Raw genomic sequence first — 19,531 nt, forward strand, 5'->3', positions numbered from 1 at the left:
TGGAGCTGCATGTTTTAGACACTCCATTAAATAAATATATTAGAACTGGAGTCTACATTCACAAAGGGTTTATTGCATTGCCATCTGTCAATAACAGAGACTTTCTGGCTTTAAAAACAGTCAACTGAAGATGAGAAAAAGGAAAACAACGTCATCCTATCACAAGGACATTTCCGCACGGCACTTGTATCCTCAACATCTCTGTTCCTCTTGCATAATGACCTGTGAACTCCCTTCGCAACACTCATACTGCATAAATAATAAGATGTGACACTTAAGCAGAATGAAACTAGAAATAAAATAATGTTTCCCAGAAAAATCCAGGTGTGGACTCCAAATCAGAATGGACAGTCTAGGGCATGGGTCTCCATCCCTCGTCCTGGACAGCCCCGGTCTCATACCTCACCTCTTTCTAAAGATGGGCAAAGCCTGTAAGATACTGATGAATCAAACGAGTAATCAAATGGGGTGTCTCTATGGCAGAGGAGTGCTGGAAAGGACTGTGGGCCCTGTACTGGGAGTGAGGAGGAAAAAGCTGTCCCTTTGAGCTCCTGTGGACGACTGGATGAGCACAGTTTCAGAGCCGGGACACAGAAAAGAGCGCACGGACAGCAGGCAGTAGGGCTTGGGGGGACTCTTTAATTGTGCAAATCCAGCCCGGGCATCCACCTGCACAGCGAAAGGATTGAAACAGATCGATTACCTTTTTCAGAACTTTTTATTAAGTTTTATTTAACTTAATTGACATTTCATGTTACTGTAGAGTGTTTACTCAGTGTAAGACTGATATACATTGTGGAATAAAGTTGATTTTGTTAAAAATCTGTTCAATTAAGAGACCTCTGGCTAAAGGGTACTTAGAATTTAGTCCTAAATGATCTCTAAATTCCTTAATTTAACAAATGTAGCTATTTGAGCAAATTGTCTATATGTAATTGATCAGAATGGATTTTTTCCTTATATTTAAAAACTGGCAATTGAATGGTGACCTTCAAAATCTGCTGGAACTCCAGGATCAGGGTTGGAGACCCCTGAACTATGGTCCATCAGAGGACAGAACTCTACAGTGGTGCTGCAGCATGACAGGACTACATCTAAAGCTCCCTCCCAGCCTAAGATCGTCCTCTCTGCAGGTCAGCCAGGACTGTCAGGGCAGCGTTCCATCCTGCTGAGCCCATCACTCCTCCGCCTGGCACACAGGGGCAGAGAAACAGAGGGAGAGAGATTAACCATGACCCAAAATGGAAGATATTTGCATTACCTACTAAGGCAGCAGTACACAGTCATCAGACATAAACTGCTCTTGCAACGCTTTATCTCATATTCACATACTTTTGATTCATCTCTCTGAGATACTTGTTCAAACCGCAGACAGTCTGCAAATCATTGTAAATGATGTGCCCGAAAATATCAGCCATCTGCTTCTGACACTGATAGATAAAAAGCCTGTTGAAAAGTCAAGGAAATGATATGGCGATCAATGTATTATCTCTTAATCCAGAAAACATTTCTTATAAAAGAATCTGACATTAGCTTTAAATAAGTCACTTCTCAAGGTTGCATGTGCCCCGGATCCTTTTAAGGTAAACAATTTTGCGAACAGTGAGGTTTTTCTAAAGGGTTGCTGTCCAGCAACAGACCTGGGTGGGCTCCGCTCCCACACAGATACAGCCCTCGGACGGGTGAGCGGTAGTCACAGAAGGATGGCAAGGGCCGTGCCAGATAGAGCTGGTCCAGTGACATTGCTCCGTGAAAAATATTCTGAAAGAAAAGAAATGAAACATAAACTGCACTCCTGTTATCAGAAAGGAATTTCAATCTGGAAAACTGGTTTTCAAGGCCAAGTTTTGTACATAGGTCATTCTTTCCCAAAGACACAGAGTGACTGCGCATTCTTTATTGAAGCCATGTCTTAAACTCTGTCTGAGCAATCTAGACCGCAGGCAACACAAGCCATGTCTGTCATCTGAATATTTTCTCAAATCTTTTCCACATTTTATGGGCTGCTTTTTTTCCCCGTTGGCAGCCAATACAATCTCAATTTAAATTAGCAGATGGCTGTACAGAACCCCCTTCATCTCACCGATCTCTGTAAGGGACCACTCTCAAAAAGACCCACAGAAGAGCCTGTCTCATATGAAGTTAATCAATTGCAAAAAAAGCTAACTACATGTTGTGTAGCGATGGCTCTACAGGCAGTGACTCTGGGTATTGAGTAATGTGGCATGGTCCTCTTAATGGTAATGCTATGTGTGTTTTCAAATATCCAAATCAATCTTTAACACATTCATTAGTAACATATTGTCCCAAACCTGCTACATTTTCTTAAACTCTCCACATTGTCAAATACCCACAAAAACCTTTCAAGTAAGATCAACGTCTAGATTCTACTGCTTTGTCCTAAAGATGTGTATGACAGCCTTGCAAAAGTATTCATTCATTTCAATGTCCTGTTTTCCTGATTTCCATATGATATGTAAAGTCAATATAAGTAAATATTTTAAATCAAAACTTGAATGCTCACTTTTGCACCCTTTTATGGGCAAAAGAAGTTAACTGTTAGAAAATCAAATAAAAATAATAATATAGATAAATTATAATGAAACTATATATTATATATAGTTATAAGTATATAGATTATAATAATTCAATCATAAAAATATATTGATTGTTGATTGAGCATTCAAGTTTTACTTAAAAACATTCAAAAAGTGAGTCTTAAGAGCCGCTTAACAATAGCTTGGAAATTAGGAAAGGCTTTTTTTCCGTAGTAATACAGTGTCCTAATACTGTTCATATCAGCACCAGAAAAAGACATAGCTTTTATGAGCAGTCAGGGTGTAAATTAAAAACCTGGTCAAATGTAATGTTACTTTGACTCACATACATAGTTCAGATTGTAGTCATGTCCCCTCTCTTACTATAAGCTTGTGTCCTGCACTGTTCAAACTGTAAAAATGTACAGCAATTCTAAACACAATATAAAGAGATACAAAGATCTGAAACACAGGTTCCTGGCCCGTCTCTCATACCAGCACACAGAACACCTCACCTCCTGATACTCACCCCCCCTGTCAGCCCGAAGATCTTCTCCAGGTCAGGTGGGGTCAGCACCTCTTTGCCCACTACCGAGTTCTTGAAGCCAGGGGCATAGCGCTCAATCCAGTCAAAAACTGCAGAAATACAGATCCCACTGAGCCCTCACAACACACCTCATACCGAGCAGGACAAACTGGGTTTCCTGCTCTCTTTTTGCATTTCAACCACAATTGCAGATGCTTTGCTTCCCACAAAAGACAGAACAGTGCTCAACAGGAAAATATAGGTTAATATATATTTATTCCCCTCCACCACCACCAATGTGCAGCATCCAATGTGCAGATTTGTAATTTAATTTATGAGGTTAGGTTTGATATGACTGCCTCGAAAATGAGCAATGAGTTAAATGTTCACTACCCTTTTATTAATGAAGCCTAAAAGCTACTGTGGGTTTGAGAGTGTACATTAATTCAAGTTTACCGCCACCAGACAGCAGATTTTAAGTTTTGAGAAACTTCCAACTGCCTGGAAGTGAAACTAATGAAAGTGCTCCTCTCAGTGCACGTAGTAACAAAACCACTGAAGTGTGTAAAATTCACTGGAAAATCCCACTTGAGCAAACACAAAACAAGAAGACGTCTTTAAAAACTTCACCAATATACAGGCAAATAAAAAGGAGGGCTAGGCCTAAAATGAATTATTAAAAATAATACATTTCAAAGAAACATAATTATTATAATTTAGAAAATAACTATTCACTGCGGTTCAGACAACATGCACTAAAGATTAACCTAAACCAGATTCATCTTTGCATTTATCTAAGGTTAGTCCCGCAATCCACTGCTTTTATCTAATAAGTACTCTGGACTCCGGAAACCTGACAGAACATTCTCCAGACTGAAAGTGGTCTGATAACTTTGCCACCGTCTCTCTGCGTCTTGATGCCGAGTCCCAGCTGCTTCCTGCTGCCTCTCACCTACGTCGGCGTATTGATCCCGGTCCTCTGGCCTCCACGCCCTGCCCTCCAGCCAGTAGGGGGTGAACTGACTGAAGATAGACACCACGTGACAGCCAGGGGGCGCCAGAGTGGGGTCCAGCACAGACGGGATGCACAACTCCAGCATGGGTCTGGCGGGGCGGAAGGGGGAACAAGGTTACAAACGAGAGGGGGCCCGTCTTGCACGGGAAGTGGTTCAAAATTTAGGGGATTTGAAAGGAGCCGACCTTCGGGTGAGACGTAAAACTGAGGTCCTGACTCTCTGTGGTCATTAAAAATCCAAGGGTGTTTCTCAGAAAAAGAGTAGAAGTGTTACTCTGGTACCCTGGCCAAATTCTATTGGCCCTTACCAATTATGGCCTCCTAATAATCCCCATCTATAAACTGGCTTCATCAGTCTATTCTCCTCCCCACTGATAGCTGGTGTGTGGTGAGTGTACTGGTGCACTATGGCTGCTGTCGCATCATCCAGGTGGGGCTGCACATTGGTGGTGGTGGAGGGGAGTCCCTATTACCTGTAAACCGCTTTTTAAAATTTAAATTTAATGGATAATTGTACTTAACAATATGAACTTTACAATTTCATTTTGATCGGTATGCTATTTGTGGAGGGGTGTGGCTCTTGTTGATTTCTTCTACTGTAGGCAGTTTGATGTCATGCAACCTGGACACCACAAGCTCAGAATTAGCTGTGGTAACAGTTTAGAAACCACGTCCTTCTCCTTGGCTTGTGTCCGAACTGACCTGGTGGAAGGGCGCCCCTTTGTGGCCTGGAGGTATGCCTGCTCTAACACTTCTATGCTCTCGCAATTCAGGTGGATCGAACACTGGTGGTGTGGGCCAGGCCTCCCGTCTGGTGTGTTGGGGGCAGCCAGGAAATTGGGCAAACTGTCCAAAGCAACTGTGAGAGTTGAGAAGAAAAAGAATTACAGTGGGATGGGATAAAAAAAATTGAAAGATTAGGTACATCATAAAAGATTGGACTTCATTATGGAACGCATGTAGCTCTCAAGGAAAGAAGTGAAACAAGCCAAAGCCTTTCGTCTGCTCTGAGCTTACCATTTATCTTGGTGACAGGAGAGGCATAGTCAATCTGAGAGATGGCTTTAATGAATTCTGGTGGCAGCGAGTCCTACAAGGAATAAAACAGTATTGACTGCACACCTTAGAGACACTCATTCCATCCCAGCTGCCAGAACCACTGAAACAAGCCACATACACCAAGAACAGGGGAAAGGGTACATAAGGAGTCACAGGAAGACGGACTGGGTGAATTGTGCCAGGGAGTCACAACCTGAGGAGTGAGCTCTCTGAAGGTGACATGTGGGGTGGCATTGGACAGAACCACTTTGCTGTGGATCTCGGTGCCGTCCTTCAGAACAACCCCTTTTGCGGACCCATCGGGACCAACCAGAACCTGCTCCACTGTCTGATACAGAAAGAGAGAGAGACACCACCCTCAGCGACGCTGCTACAAGGACACACACTCTGTTCTGACAGAACGAGGAGCAATGTCCAGCCTCTTGACCCACATAATGGACGCAGCAGGAAGGAGCCGGCCTCTTTACCTGCTCAGTGAAAATGGCAGCTCCGTGGGCACGGGCAGCACTGGCGATGGCCTGCGACACACCCCCCATGCCCCCCTCCACATAGCCCCAAGCGCCCTTTTTCCCCTCCACCTCCCCCATCACGTGGTGCAGGAGCACGTAACTGCAAGAAACTGACACTGTGAGAAAGGTGTTGGGCAGGAAGGTTAAACACACAGATACAACAACAGTACACATTCCAGCTGGCAAAAGACAGTCAGTTGATCCCAGCTACCCTCAACAACAACTTCTGTGTTGACCAATCTAAAGTGCGCCTCATCTAGAGTCTCAGTACTATGAAAGCCATTCTCCAGCTAAGGCAGGATGTGCAGAGGAAGCCAAAGTGAAGCACTCACAAGTTTAAAAATGAGCGCTTTTCTGCTTACTCGCCGGCAGCTGGAACATTAGAACGGTTAGAAACAAGAGGAGGAGCCACTAGCTTGTTTGCTACTGTAGGTAGCAGTTAATTGATCCCAGGATCTCATCCTGCTGTTTCTTGAAAGTATTGACATTTTGGGTAAAGACGTGTCTTCTACCTTTGGTTATAAGTGTCTTCTGCCTAGTTTTCCACTTCTCTTGTTTTCGCAGTCAAACAGGCACTAGAAGGAGGAATTGTGGGAAGAGCAGTTGCTCACCCGCCGCCGGGTGTCCTGGGGCTGTGCATGGCGCCAATCACAGCGTCCGTGGCCAGTGTGGCTTTGAGCGGCTCCGACTCGAACCAGCGGTCCAGGATCTGAGTGAGCACAGAGCAGCCCGTCAGCACCTCCACCAGAACATTTCTTTCTCAACTGCAAATCCACATTCCCCAGCCACAGTAGTTCACTGGGGCTGTGAGCTACATAAAATGTAATACAGTTGATCTTGCTCATATCATATTTTCCTATTTTTCCCTGTTTTTTGGAAAATAACCTTAGTTAAAACATCTTGGAAAACCTGAACATCAATAGACACTTCAGCTAGCATTAAAGCCTTTCATTTTAAAAGCTATTAAAAATAGCACATTTTTTCTCAATGATAAAATGGTCGTAAACCACTGTGTGTTTAATAAGACTTAAATATTTAAATTATCACCAATGCATTAAAATATTGCAATACTTAGGCTTGAAGATAACTGAGACATGATTTTTAGCAGTGACCTCACCATCAAAATGTGATAAATGTGAGCTTATTCTGCTCTGGATTACTGTTGCATGTCAATACCTCCAGTTCAATCTTCCAGACTGAAGAAAAATCTAAATTAAAAAACTGCTTACTTTTGTTATAGGCGCTGTTAGGAGTTCGTAGAATTCAGGGATGTTCTTTCCAAGTTTTAGACCTTATAAAAAATACGAGTGAAAAATCTCAACAAGGAAATGAAGCAGACACGTCGACTAATCGAGCCTGGCGCCCTCTACTGGCCGGTAAACTCCCATGTTTTGGACTGAGAGCTTCTAGCAGCCACTAGAGCAGTATATAATAGAGATGGGTTTTCATGTTTTTCTTCGCTCAAAACATTCACTAAACATTCAGAACATATGTGAACAATTGAAAGAATTCAGCTGATACTGAAAGTTTCTTTGTGGAAGACAAGAAGTTTATGTCTTCCCCTGCTTGTTAGTGTGGACAGACTCCAGCGTCTCTGTACCAGTCTGCAGCAGTGGCCTCAGTGTCCTCAGTGCTGACAGTCTCTTCTTCAGGGACCCCTTTGTGATCCCAGGAATGTTGACAGGCATGGCATCCAGCAGCGGTTCTATGGCGCTCGCCAGATTATCCATGTGGGCTTGGTACACAGGGTAGGCCTGGGACAGAGGGTTGTGGGAAGGGGCCGAGATACAGTGCACAGACAACCACCTGTTGAGTGACTTCTTCTCATCATATGGATGCTCGTTTTGAAAACAAAAGTTTTAATGATTTATTTTATTTGTAGAATCATTTTTGATAGTTTCACACTAGAGCTTATTCATCATAAATTTAACACAAGCAAGGCATTTTTATTACATTGAAAAGACTTTCTTATTTTGTGGATTTTACAGACTTTTCTATAAAAGCCATAAATACGAGAAATGTACTGTAATATGAAATGCACTGAGCACTATATTTCTAACTAAGTACTGAACTGTAAGTTGTTAAACTGTAAAATCAAACCAGAGTGAGGCCTCAATCTTGCAAACCCTACCCAGGCCTGCGCTTCAGCAATTGAAGAGAAAATCTGTTTTCTGTGAGCTTGTTTTGACGTTACCTTGGCATCCAATTCAGAAAACTTGCTTATCTCTCGCTGGTTCTGTGCCATGTCCCCCCCCAGCAACAGTGATCGAGGGGGGCGCCCCCCCGCTCCCTCCTCCAGCAAGGGGGTGAAGGCGTGGGGTTCTCTCGGGTACACCTTCAGACCATGTTTCTGTTGGGAGTGGGAAAGAGAAGGGTCAAGGCCATTTTTAAGTTTCTGAATATATGTATGGTATTCTCAGCTGTAAATCCAAGATGTTTTCTCCAAACAAAACTGTGCTTTAGATTAAGTCTATTATATTTCTATCTGGCACCACCTTCTCTACAGCACAGTGTGTCCGGTCGAGAGAGAGGAGTGCCACCTACTGGTCCACTAAGAAAAGCAACCAGGTATTTTTTATTAGTTCAACGGACACAGCCTTGCTTGGCTTCTGAGATCCACAAAGATCAGGCTGGAAAATGGAAATCATTTTTGTATGCCACATGTGCTATTTTCTGCCAGTCCATCACACATCTGTTTTATGCTGAAAATATTTTTGTCAGTACAGCTCTCACTCAACAAGCAGTAGAGGGGAAATTAGGTAACAGGAGGATAAAATGCTGAATCAAACAGTTTTGGGGACAATCAATATTAACTGTCAGCTGTATTTCAATTACGAATGAGGTGGAACAAACAGAAGTTCATACAGCACCCAAAAGTAATTGCCTTGTTCTATCATTTTGTTTTTCTAACAAATTTACAAACGAAAAGCCAATACAAAAACCCTTCAGGAATTAAATTAATGTCAAATAAGAGTATATCATCATAATCATTCCTACTGTATATTTTAATTCACATCATTTCTGAAATTCTCTTGCATAAATCAAATACAGAAGAACAGTGCCATGCAAAAAAAAAAGTTTAAATGTGTTTTCTAAATATAATAAGATCATAAATGTTCTCTTTTGCTGATTTCCATATACAGCTCCTTAGATATTTTATAAAATAGTATAGTGATGTACTGTAGCTATGTGGTAAAATAACAGTGCTCTGTACAATTAAGTTTTTGCTTTGCCAAATGAACACAGAGAGTCTGGTATAGGGTTAACATTTTCACTTGCCTGAACCAACTTTCATTACTCAGATGTTCACAGTTTCTTTTTCAAACTTTACCCTGGAATTTACCTTCCCGCCATCTCAAAGCTTACGTATACAAATATATTTCTCACTGTTTAACGCCCTCTAGAGGTCTTAGTTATGGCTATTAATTCCCAGTATTGACTACTAGTAGGACAGTAAAAGGAGTGATGAGTTACAGAACCAGTGACTGATTATGAACTTTGCTCTCTAGCTCGGAGTTAAAGTTCAACCTTTTCTCCATGTTATCTGAAAGAATCAGACCCAGACAGGCTTTTAAGGCATGTTTGTCCAAACAGCCTTTTCCTTAATATTAATATTCTTTACAAAATTCCATCAGAGACTTCAAAATTATATTGGAGTCCTTAAATATCCATAGCCATAGCCAGCAGCCATATCACCCTGCAACTCACAACTGGCAACCCACTGAAGCTAACCAGGTGTGAGCCTGGTCAGTACCTGGATGGGAGACCTCCTGGGAAAAACTAAGGTTGCTGCTGGAAGAGGTGTTAGTGGGACCAGCAGGGGGTGCTCACCCTGTGGTCCACATGGGTCCTAATGCCCCAGTATAGTGATGGGGACACTATACTGTAAACAGGTGCCGTCCTTCGGATGAGATGTAAAACCGAGGTCCTGACTCTCTGTGGTCATTAAAAATCCCAGGGCCAAATTTCCCATTGGCCCTTACCAATCATGGCTTCCTAATAATCCCCATCTATGAATTGGCTTCATTACTCTCTGCTCTCCTCCCCACTAATAGCTGATGTGTGGTGAGCGTTCTGGCGCACTATGGCTGCCGTCGCATCATCCAGGTGGATGCTGCACATTGGTGGTGGTGGAGGGGAGACCCCATTACCTGTATGCGTTTTGAGTGGAGTGTCCAGAAAAGCGCTATATAAGTGTAATTAAAGTTATTATTAAAGTAGACTTTCACAAATATACAGTACGGAGTAAAAAAGTCCATCTTGCATAATTTCTGTTTTGGTTTTTCTGTCCATGTAAAGAGTGGACAGAAAGTCTAGTCTTTCTGTCCTCTGTTGTCATTTCTCTGTCCTATACTATAAGTCAAATAAACATGGCACCACCCTAGTGAAACTCTCAGCTACGGAACTCTTTTTTTATGGACCTGAATTTCCAAATCTAAGGTACCATCCATTCGAACTGCTTCATCCAATACAGGATGCCTATCTCAGAAAATAATGCCAGGCCTACCCTGGCAAGGGCGCAAGGCAGGAGACACCCTGCTCAGCACGCCAGTTCATTGCAAGGCAGACACACACTCACAGACACAGACACAAACACGAACACACTCACGTCGGGGCCAATCTTCCCAGAAGCCACTTGACCTACCACTATCTCCACAGTATCTAGCTGTGGGAGGAAACTGGAGAACCCGGAAGAAGCCCAAGCGAACACAGGGAAATCACGGAGACTCCGCACGGATAGCAACCCAGGTCCGGAACTGAACCCAGGGCCCCAGCGCTGTGAGGCAGCAATCCTAACAACTGGGCCACCCTGCCGCCAACTCTGAGGTATCTGTGCTTTCAAATAATTTCCAAAGCCTCCTTACCTTCAGTTCCAGGTCCCGGTAGATGTGAGGCCTGAGCAAGCTGAGCACGTAAGAAGCCACAGAGCACCGGAAGCCTGGAAAAAAGGGGCAATGAGGCACTCGGTCTCGCAAATGGAGACAGTCACTCTGTTTGCCAGATATACCAAGCTATCCAGATCCTGCTGAGAGACCCCTTTATCTGCTCTCTCTTGTTCTGCATCTATCCCTTCATTAACCCGTGCAGCTGGACACTGCCATGTGACGCAGGTGCAGGGACGCCTCACCTGGAAAGAGCTCCTCCGTCACCGCTGCTCCTCCGATCACGTGCCGGCGCTCCAGAACCACTGTGTTCACACCTCCCTTCTGCAGGTAGGCTGCCTGAACAGCAACACGTTAGAGCTGGGAGCTGGCCTCAGCCACACACTGCACAACCAGGCGCGCAGCACAGCGTCAGGCACCAAACACATGCCTCACTCGGAAAGCGTAAACACTGTTTCAACAATAGAGCTGAAAATCCAGAACTCTCGAGGTTCATAACCCCTGATAATCTCAACAGACGGCAGGCAACCAAATCGCATTTTAGGAATCCAGATAGTGGGCGAGGAATGATACGAATGAATAATGGGGTAAAAAGGTCAAATCTGTCAATTAAAACTTTGAAAAGTCTACTTACTGCTACCAGTCCATTGTGTCCTGAAATGACAGAGAACAGAAGGGAGTCAGTGCTGGATCTGAGGACAGGTCTAATGCTTCTGCTTTCATGATTCGTCAGTTTCAAGAAATATCTGACAGCCTGACACTAGGCCATCTCAAGAAAGCACTGCTCAGTGTCACGCCCTCTGCAGCCAGAGGGCACTCCTTCTCTGTCCTGTCTCTCATTTCCAGTTATTGGCTGTCCTTCCAGTGTTTCTCGCTCTCTGGGGCTATATATTTCTGGCTCTTTCAGTTGTCAGTGCTCAGCATTGACGTTCGGATGTCTTGAGACCCGCCTAGCACCAGGTCGCCCCACGGCTGCTACCCAAGGGCATGGGTTTCTATACGGCACTCCTGAACTCTTTGCACGAACCAGCCCGGGCCTTTTTCCCGTTCCGCCACTAAGCATAACGGTCATTTTTGCTCTCCTGCCTCTCCACAGTTCGTCCTGTTTTTAGACATCCGTAACACTCAGCTTGCAAGATTTTTAAATGTGCAACAGACTGTGCTCATTATTAACAGGTTGGGAATTCATGAATCTGCTTGTCTGTACTGGGTCAGACACGGCCCATAAAGAGAGTTTATGATGCAGGTGATGCACAGGTGTATGTGTTGCATGTCGTTTAAGTGGATCTCAGACTGAACTTTACTGGTAAATGGCAAATCTCATGACACTGGGAGGCCTAACTTTGCCACCTGAGGTAAATTGCCATTCAACCACAAGCCCCTACAGTGTTTATAGTTCATCTCTGTACCACGGCCAGGTGTTTCAGCCAGACTAAATCAGCAGAACACACACAACAAGTTACTCTGTCTTGGCCGTTGAATACTACAGGTTAGTATCCTCACCGGACACACAGAAAATATTAAGTGTAAAAATGTACACATTTCACAATTGGATATCAAGAACACAGAATGCCATGTTTTATGTGGCTGTTTTACAGGTCACACCTAAGTCCAAAAAATACAATAAAACACGTCCTTTGGTCACGATGCCCAGGCTTGTAGTTGGAAATAAACTTTTGCCATGAGCCTAATAAATTATTACACAAACTATCCAGCGAGGCATATTGTACGAGTTTAGTCACATGAATTTACCTTTTCACACAGATTACACTGTCAAGTGAAACTGTCCAAATAAACGACTTGTAGTATTAATATATTCATTTTACTTTTAATACATATAAACATACTTTCTCAAAAACACCTGAAGTCAATTTAAAGTGTAAATGTGTAAATAAAAACATTTCAACACTTTTTTTTTGTTTAACACATGTCGAAACATGTCTTTCTGAAACGATTAAAACATTTCTCTAACGTTTGTACAGGGTGTACAGTAGGTGCAGCGCTGTAATCCCTGTCCTGTGTGTATACCTTTCCCCGGTTCTGGTTAATAAGTGTTGTATAACCCCTTTTCCTGAGCCCTATACCTGCTCCCATACGAATGTATAGGCCTACGAGTATTTTAGTAGACATGTAGATGGAGAGTGTTATGCGTGTTGTAGCAGAAAGAGAACAACATAACTATTTTTGATCGATGCAAATATTAAAGAAATATAATTTTCTTTCTCATGCCAATATATAGTACAGGTTTACTTTCAGATAACCTGTCAGAATGGCAGACTTCGTTTTCAACATACGCAAAATAGGTTGTCTAAACCAATCAAACTACGGTTAATAAAACTTATTGATCAATAACTATCCTTCTATAAGCGACCTGTAAAACTAAATGTTTTTTTTATGTTTCTCAACATGCCCTTTGATTACACCACTAATGTTCAAAAGACAAGGCACAGCAATAAGGAAGAACGGAAACTCTCCCACGCCATTACACTTACCTCCTCCGATCACTATAGCGTCATACTCGGATTTAAGTACTGTCGTGTGCCGGCACCTGGTGAGTAGCCCGGCGAAAAGCGCTGCTTTTTTCGAAGGCGGTCCCCACATTGCCACGTTTGTGTAGGTCTTTGACTTCAGGTCCGCACAGCTCTGCACGTCTCTCCCCTCGCCTGGCCTCCGTCTCCACTCGCACCAGGGAACTTGACAGCTGAGCTAAAGTTACTGTACACTCCCTCGCCCAGGCGAGTATGGAAGCCCGTTTCTGCCAGAGAGTAAAAAAAAAACGCGCTATGGTATCTCAGAATTGCGACTTAGTAACTCAGAATTCCGACTTAGTATCTTACATTTGCGACTTCGAAATATCCCATATTTCAGTGTCCTTTTGTTATTGTAACGGATTCGGGTTCTAGGGCTTGTGCCCTCGCCGTTCCCACCCTACTTCGTGCCTCACTGTATTGGCTCGAACCCAGGTCTTGCAAGCTGAGCTAAGAAGACCTTCTCTTTTAAGTAAAAAAGGACATACTATGGAAATATGTAAAAAGTATAAGTTTCAGCTTTTATAATTGTAAATTCCTCTGGATGTGAAGTGTCTATTTCTGTATCTTATTTCATATTTTGTCTCCGTTTTTGTATTTCTGGTGTTTAAAAACTTTTTTTAAAAAGCCCACAGTGCGCTATTCCATACGGGTACTATGGAAGCACATATTTCATTGTCTGTCCTTTTGTTATTGTAACGGATTCGGGTTCTAGGGCTTGTGCCCTCGCTGCTCCCACCCTACTTCGTGCCTCACTGTATTGGCTCGAACCCAGGTCTTTTAGCGACTGTAACCGCTGTCACCTCTTGAACGTCGAGCTTGCTAGATTTGGAGATGCTACTGTAGTACGAAAATCTACGTTGCGTCACATGTCACAGAGTTCTCCGTTGTACACCAAACTACTGTATATGCCATTCAACATGAGAAGGCACATCAATATTGTTGCGCCTTCACCTGGCGCTGCAGCCGAAGAGCGCCCGGCTGGGGTACGCGGCGAGGGGCAGGACAGGAGTCAGGGCGGGGACGAGGAAAACCGCTGACCCACTGCAAAACGGGCGTACATTTTGGTGAGATCGCCCGGATTCGTGTATATGCCTGGTTCCGCACCCCTTTTCTTATACTTTTACCCAATTGCCACCCTATCCCCGTGTAACTGTACCCGAATAGACCCCAGTGTGTTGCTTTCTCTCTTCCTCTCTCTCCCCCTCGCTCCCTCCCTCTCTCTGCTCGCTGTGGTTGTGCTTACTGTGCCGAACGCTCGTCCGAAAAATAAAGCGCCGTTTTTCATTCAAACGAGCGTCTGAATCACTGTGTCAGTCCTCGCCAAACCCGAAAATATTACAATTTGAATTAGTATACTATCCGTCTCCAACATAAAGTACTCTTCTGGGAAGCAGCACGTGTTGTCGTTTAAGGAATTGAATCTTTGAATCTTGTTTAATCTTCTACAGTGAAAACTACTAGAGGACCTGATCCAAGAATTCAAAATCCTCAAAGATAATGACAGTTAACCAAGAGATTTATTTCAGCATCAGCAGCGAGACACAGACCTGAGGATAAAAAAAAATGTAAACTACAAGGAAGGACATTTAAAATCGAAAACATTAAACACGTCTTTACACAGAGGGACGCGGGGGTGAGGAGCAACCTAAACAGTCACGTTACTTACTGAGGTGGCATCTCGAACCGAACTAGCTTTCGAGGCTAATCGTTGGCGTGTCGCAACAGACAGTGTTTTACGATATAGGGGTGTAAACCCTATGATCAACCTCCAGCCTGGAGTGCCAGGGTACCACTCTTCGCCTGGCCCATCACTGAAGACCCTGTCCGGCTTGGGTTTCCCTACCAGCAGCTTCAGCTCCCGCCGGCATAGCTCTTCAGATCCTTTGAGCACGCCAGCCTCCTCACCACGACAAGGTGATGATACCTTTAAGGAGAAAAGAAGTCACGTTGTTGAAGCCGATAGCCTGGCTTCATCCAAGACACTGAAATACTGAGATCTACTGTACAGTACCTACTATCAGACGAAATAGATGGACCACATGCCCTCCTTTTTTTGGGGGGGTTAAGTTCTCGTATGTTCCCGTGTTGGTGTAGTTTTGGCAAGATCAAGGAAAACCTCAGTTTCCACACCTGCCAGAATCAGAACAGGCAATTCTGCTGGGAGCGGCGGAGGCAACCTGGAGCTGCCTTCACAGGACGTGATCTCCTGTCATGTGTCTCTCAACAATGTTTTATGTGTTCCAGTAAATGTCCAATAATACGTTTGTAGTGTAAATGTCTGTAGATAATGTGTTAATTGAATGTGCTTTGACAACACTGTAATTGATCGGTCATGCCGATAAAGCGCTTTGAATTTAAAATTGTGGAAAGCTACCCCTATTCCGGAAAAAAAACTGGAATTCTTTTGAAATCGCTACAATTCATTAAAACCCCTTGTGTGTTCAAGTTTACTCTGACTCTTACTTGGTATCATTGATGTTTTCGTTTATAAGTGTCGGCAGAAATTGACAAACATTCCCCGGAAATGCATCAGTTTGCCAGGGGAAATAAAGGGAGAGATAGGATTTGTATCCAATAGAAATAAAATCTTCTCCTGGAAAAGACCAATCACATTTTTTAACTTGTACGTAGGCGTGGTTTCCAATGAGTCCGCCTAGCAACAGGATTTGAAGGAGAGTCGAGATAACGGAGCTGCGAGATTGTGTGATTTAAAGAGTACTTATAGACGTGAAAGCAATATTTCTCGGTGTTTTAGGTGGTATAACGATGGTTTCACATTCTCTGACTTTGCCGATCATCTGTTTCACCACCCTGTGGGGGCTGGTGGGCTGTGTAGCGCCCTGGTTCGTACCGAAAGGGCCCAACCGGGGGTAAATACGTCTATTTTAAATAAATAGCCAGATGTCTTACCAGTATTTCTTAATACCGCTGTCCTTACCTCTTAAGCTTAGTATTGTAATGCCTGTTTTGTCTGTTGATGTGTTAAATAAAACAGCAATTTATTTTTTGTGATTCAAGGGATTAAACATCATTGCCTTTATACCGAGGCCCTACCGAAGCAGCAAATCCGTATTAAAATTAAAAATAAACCACACTCTTAAATTGGGCGAATTGTGTCTATTGATGATTCACACGCTGTCACTGGCCGATCAGTGTCTTGTCCTGTATGTTTTCCACTGAAAACTATTCATCCTTTTTCATTTCTAGTGTTGTCATCACAATGTTGATCTTGACGGCAGTATGCTGCTACCTATTGTAAGTATGAATGCATCCTTTTTAAAATGTAACATTATTTCTTGCACAACTGTATTTGAACCACTGGAAAATGTCCATACTACAGTATGTACGGCAGGGACGCTGAATGATTTAGAAAGGCTCAAGAAAAGGGGTTCGTGGCCGTATAGTACTGGAAAGTTGTGAGTCGCGGAGATCCAGACTGATTAGACGCAATCATCTCAGGTCTAGTTGCACATAGTATCACGTTTGCTCTTAACCTATTGTAACTAATACATATAAAAACAGGTGTCGGTGTTGTCGAAATGGACAGAGGAAAGACTGAAAAACTCTGCTCTGCTGCTTTGGGTTTGTCTGTTTTGCAGCTGGTTGATAGCGATCCTGGCCCAGGCAAACCCTCTGTTTGGACCACAGCTGAAAAACGAAACCATCTGGTACCTGCGGTACTACTGGGAGTAAGCACTGGGTAGGTTAATAATAATAATAATAATAATAATTGCTTACACTTATATAGCGCTTTTCTGGACACTCCACTCAAAGCGCTTTACAGGTAATGGGGACTCCCCTCCTCCACCACCAATGTGCTGCATCCACCTGGATGGTTAAAACCGAGCTTTTATAAGTATGGTGATTTTAGCTATTGGGGGGTATTTATGTAGTGCTATTTGACACTCATTTCTGTCATAGATGTGCTAAAGCACAAATTAGCCCTGTTAACATGGACTCAACCCCGAGAAACCTGATATGTAAGGTTACAGTTCTGAGTTGTCATAGCGACATGGCAGCCAGAAGTGTCATATCAGGTCTTGTGGGACTCAATTGAAAACAATTTACAGTTTTTGTTTACTGAATTTTTTCAACTGAAATGACTAGTTTTTCAGTCGCTGTAGTAAAAATAATACATACAGTACACCACATGAGCTTAAATAACCTCATTGTGAAGAGAAACTATTTGCAAACAGTTCTTCCTTAATTTTACTATTTTTTGCAGTATGACATTGCCTATGTGGGGTCAGCTCTTCCCTTTCCATTCCACTGGACTCGGTTTTAATTTGACGTTCACCCCAGCATCTCCCACAGCTACGTTGCGGAAGTGGAACCCATAACAACCGGAACGGCCATAAAGATGACCACAGGCTCCAACAAAGATGACGAGAGGCTCATCATTCCACTTGGAGACTGGGCTTCTCTGCAGTGATTCCTCAAATTCCAGGCAGAACAACTGTTTCTACATACTCATCTTTTTTATGATCTGTATACCTTGTATACCGTGCATTGCCAGAAACAGCCATACAGATAGTAAATGATTACATACAAGGACTTAAAAATGAAGTGGTCTGCAATTTAAATGTCAGGATCCTAAGTTAAAGGTCAAGGTTTCCCGCAAGAATTCTATCAAGTCATTCCACTGGAGTGGGAAGATAACAGTGTCAACAGTAAAGTCTAAGTGTAGTAAAGTGTAGATGAAGTAAACGTTTATAGTTGTTTGTGCACAAGTTTATCTCATCTTTTTAATGACCAAATTGCATAGTAATAATAAAAATGTATTAGATCAATTATTTATTTTTAACTTAATTTAATTTATGCCTGTAGATGTACTGTATTTGTGTTTTTTATTTTTATTTATTGATGTGGATTTCTAGGATAATGTTTAAGGTAAGACAAATGAGCCTTAAAGGCTACGGGACCTGAGTATCTCGCTTCAGTACATCCAGTACACTATCCATCCTGGCTTCTGTCTGCCCACCCAAAACTGTATTCCACACAGGTCTATAGGAGCCACACTACTGCTGTCAATCTCAACATTCCAGCTACTGCAAGTCGGTGCCTATTCTCCTGAGCTTTGTTCTCTGACTGCTAAATTGGTTGTCTGCAGTTTAGCCCTTTAACTCAGCCATTGAAATTGAATTTAGACAAAAACACACCTGCAGACTCCTTTAACTGACACTTCACAGAGCAAACATTGAGAAAATCTGGAGTTCATGTTTCACAGTTGCGAGATATACTATAGCATCCTTTAGTGAACATGCCTCAACCCCATTCATGACATACAAAGGTTTAATGCTGTGGACCTTGTTCTCTATTGGAAAGTCAGGCTGTCCTACTATTATTCAGCAGATACCTCAGCGTGAGACTGCTTTTATAGAGGCCTAAACAATCTTAAACCCACATCTTGCCACCTTTGAAGGGAATAGTAACTAGAATGAGGATGCCACTGCAAGACGTGTGTGTTAATTACAGATGGCAGTTTGTCTGGACTGGGAGATACAAAGCACCTACTGGGAAAGTCCTTTGAAAAACCTGGGTTAAGAATCTTTTACTTCTTACTCCTTGTATTTTGAAATTATGTGACTATTTGTCGTATAAAACGTGTTTAAAACTGATGATGCAGTTGCTTTCAGGAGCACCTTGGAACTAAGCTTAGCCACACGGGAATGAGCAATTGATCCATTGACAAAAAGATGTTAATATTTAATTTATGTTAGAATGATAAATGTGAAATAAATTCGGATTAATGGAATTGGTTCCGATTTGTTGGTGATTTGATACAATTCACTGCATCGCTAAAACCTGTGTCACGGGAAATTAAGTCTCCTGCTTGTCATATATTTTGATTTTATTGCTTTTCATGTGGGAACTGGAATGACAGGGAATATAATGACTTGAGCATCACATATTGATGTATTGTATGGCATGCATAAATACAAGACTGAACTTTGACAAATGCAACTTCTATCATCAAATGTGTAATTCACTGTATATATGCTAGTAATGTGATGTTTTCTGTGTTTGAACATTTTCCTGTTCATACATGCTAGACTTGCCCATGCTTGATAGACAGCCCCACCTCTCATACAGTACAGTGCAAAGTAAACACTTGCAGCCGCCGGTCTGGAGGAATCTGTTATTTGTAGGAAAACAGTGTTTTACCTTGATGGAGATTAAAATCTAAACAGGAAATTAAGTAATGGGAGGTTGGAGAGATTTTAAAGACCCTGCATCTCTGTGAACAAATGTTGTTGGTTTGCTATGTCATAGTATGTTAGCAACACCATGATTAACACAATGAAAAATAAATTCTTGCTTACCTGTTTTTGCATGTAGATTTAACTCTGTGAGCTAATGTGCGAACATGTAGTCATCAATTATCATAAAACAGTGCTATGTGCTGTGCGTTCTCTCTGTGCTGGCTGGAGGCTGTGCCTTTAAATGATGTGCCCTGTGTTTGTAAACAAG

The 19,531-nt window shown here is 42.7% G+C and overlaps 2 protein-coding genes and 1 long non-coding RNA gene across 7 annotated transcripts; 2 read left to right on the top strand and 1 right to left on the bottom strand.

Moving 5' to 3' along the window:
• Positions 1 to 53: 53 nt before the first annotated feature.
• On the bottom strand, positions 54 to 14,986 carry pyroxd2 (pyridine nucleotide-disulphide oxidoreductase domain 2). Of its 5 annotated transcripts, none has more exons than XM_088635327.1 (17): positions 14,723 to 14,986; positions 13,022 to 13,284; positions 11,164 to 11,183; positions 10,775 to 10,868; positions 10,512 to 10,585; positions 7,841 to 7,996; positions 7,247 to 7,400; positions 6,876 to 6,937; positions 6,258 to 6,355; positions 5,605 to 5,746; positions 5,331 to 5,465; positions 5,096 to 5,168; positions 4,781 to 4,937; positions 4,016 to 4,167; positions 3,067 to 3,173; positions 1,641 to 1,761; positions 54 to 1,189 (listed from the first exon to the last, which is right to left on the bottom strand). In XM_088635327.1, exons 2-17 carry the CDS (start codon positions 13,128 to 13,130, stop codon positions 1,113 to 1,115), a joined length of 1,731 nt encoding a protein of 576 aa, XP_088491453.1. In that variant the 5' UTR covers positions 13,131 to 13,284; positions 14,723 to 14,986; the 3' UTR covers positions 54 to 1,112. The 5 variants fall into 5 exon arrangements, with proteins under 5 accessions (XP_088491453.1, XP_088491448.1, XP_088491452.1 ...); XM_088635322.1 differs by lacking the exon at positions 14,723 to 14,986 and adding an exon at positions 13,861 to 13,965; XM_088635326.1 differs by lacking the exon at positions 14,723 to 14,986 and adding an exon at positions 13,802 to 13,915.
• Positions 14,026 to 15,510, top strand: LOC148661489 (uncharacterized). The gene is made up of 2 exons (XR_015939547.1): positions 14,026 to 14,124; positions 14,509 to 15,510. It is a non-coding gene; the product is annotated as an uncharacterized LOC148661489 (long non-coding RNA).
• A 176-nt stretch (positions 15,511 to 15,686) lies between these two features.
• Positions 15,687 to 19,388, top strand: atp6v0e2 (ATPase H+ transporting V0 subunit e2). The gene is made up of 4 exons (XM_088635338.1): positions 15,687 to 15,930; positions 16,268 to 16,315; positions 16,660 to 16,760; positions 17,286 to 19,388. Exons 1-3 carry the CDS (start codon positions 15,827 to 15,829, stop codon positions 16,751 to 16,753), a joined length of 246 nt encoding a protein of 81 aa, XP_088491464.1. The 5' UTR covers positions 15,687 to 15,826; the 3' UTR covers positions 16,754 to 16,760; positions 17,286 to 19,388.
• The last annotated feature ends 143 nt before the right edge of the window (positions 19,389 to 19,531 follow it).

Source organism: Lepisosteus platostomus, chromosome 6 (genome assembly GCF_059453375.1).
Source record: "Lepisosteus platostomus isolate fLepPlt1 chromosome 6, fLepPlt1.hap1, whole genome shotgun sequence".
Lineage (NCBI taxonomy): Eukaryota > Metazoa > Chordata > Actinopteri > Semionotiformes > Lepisosteidae > Lepisosteus > Lepisosteus platostomus.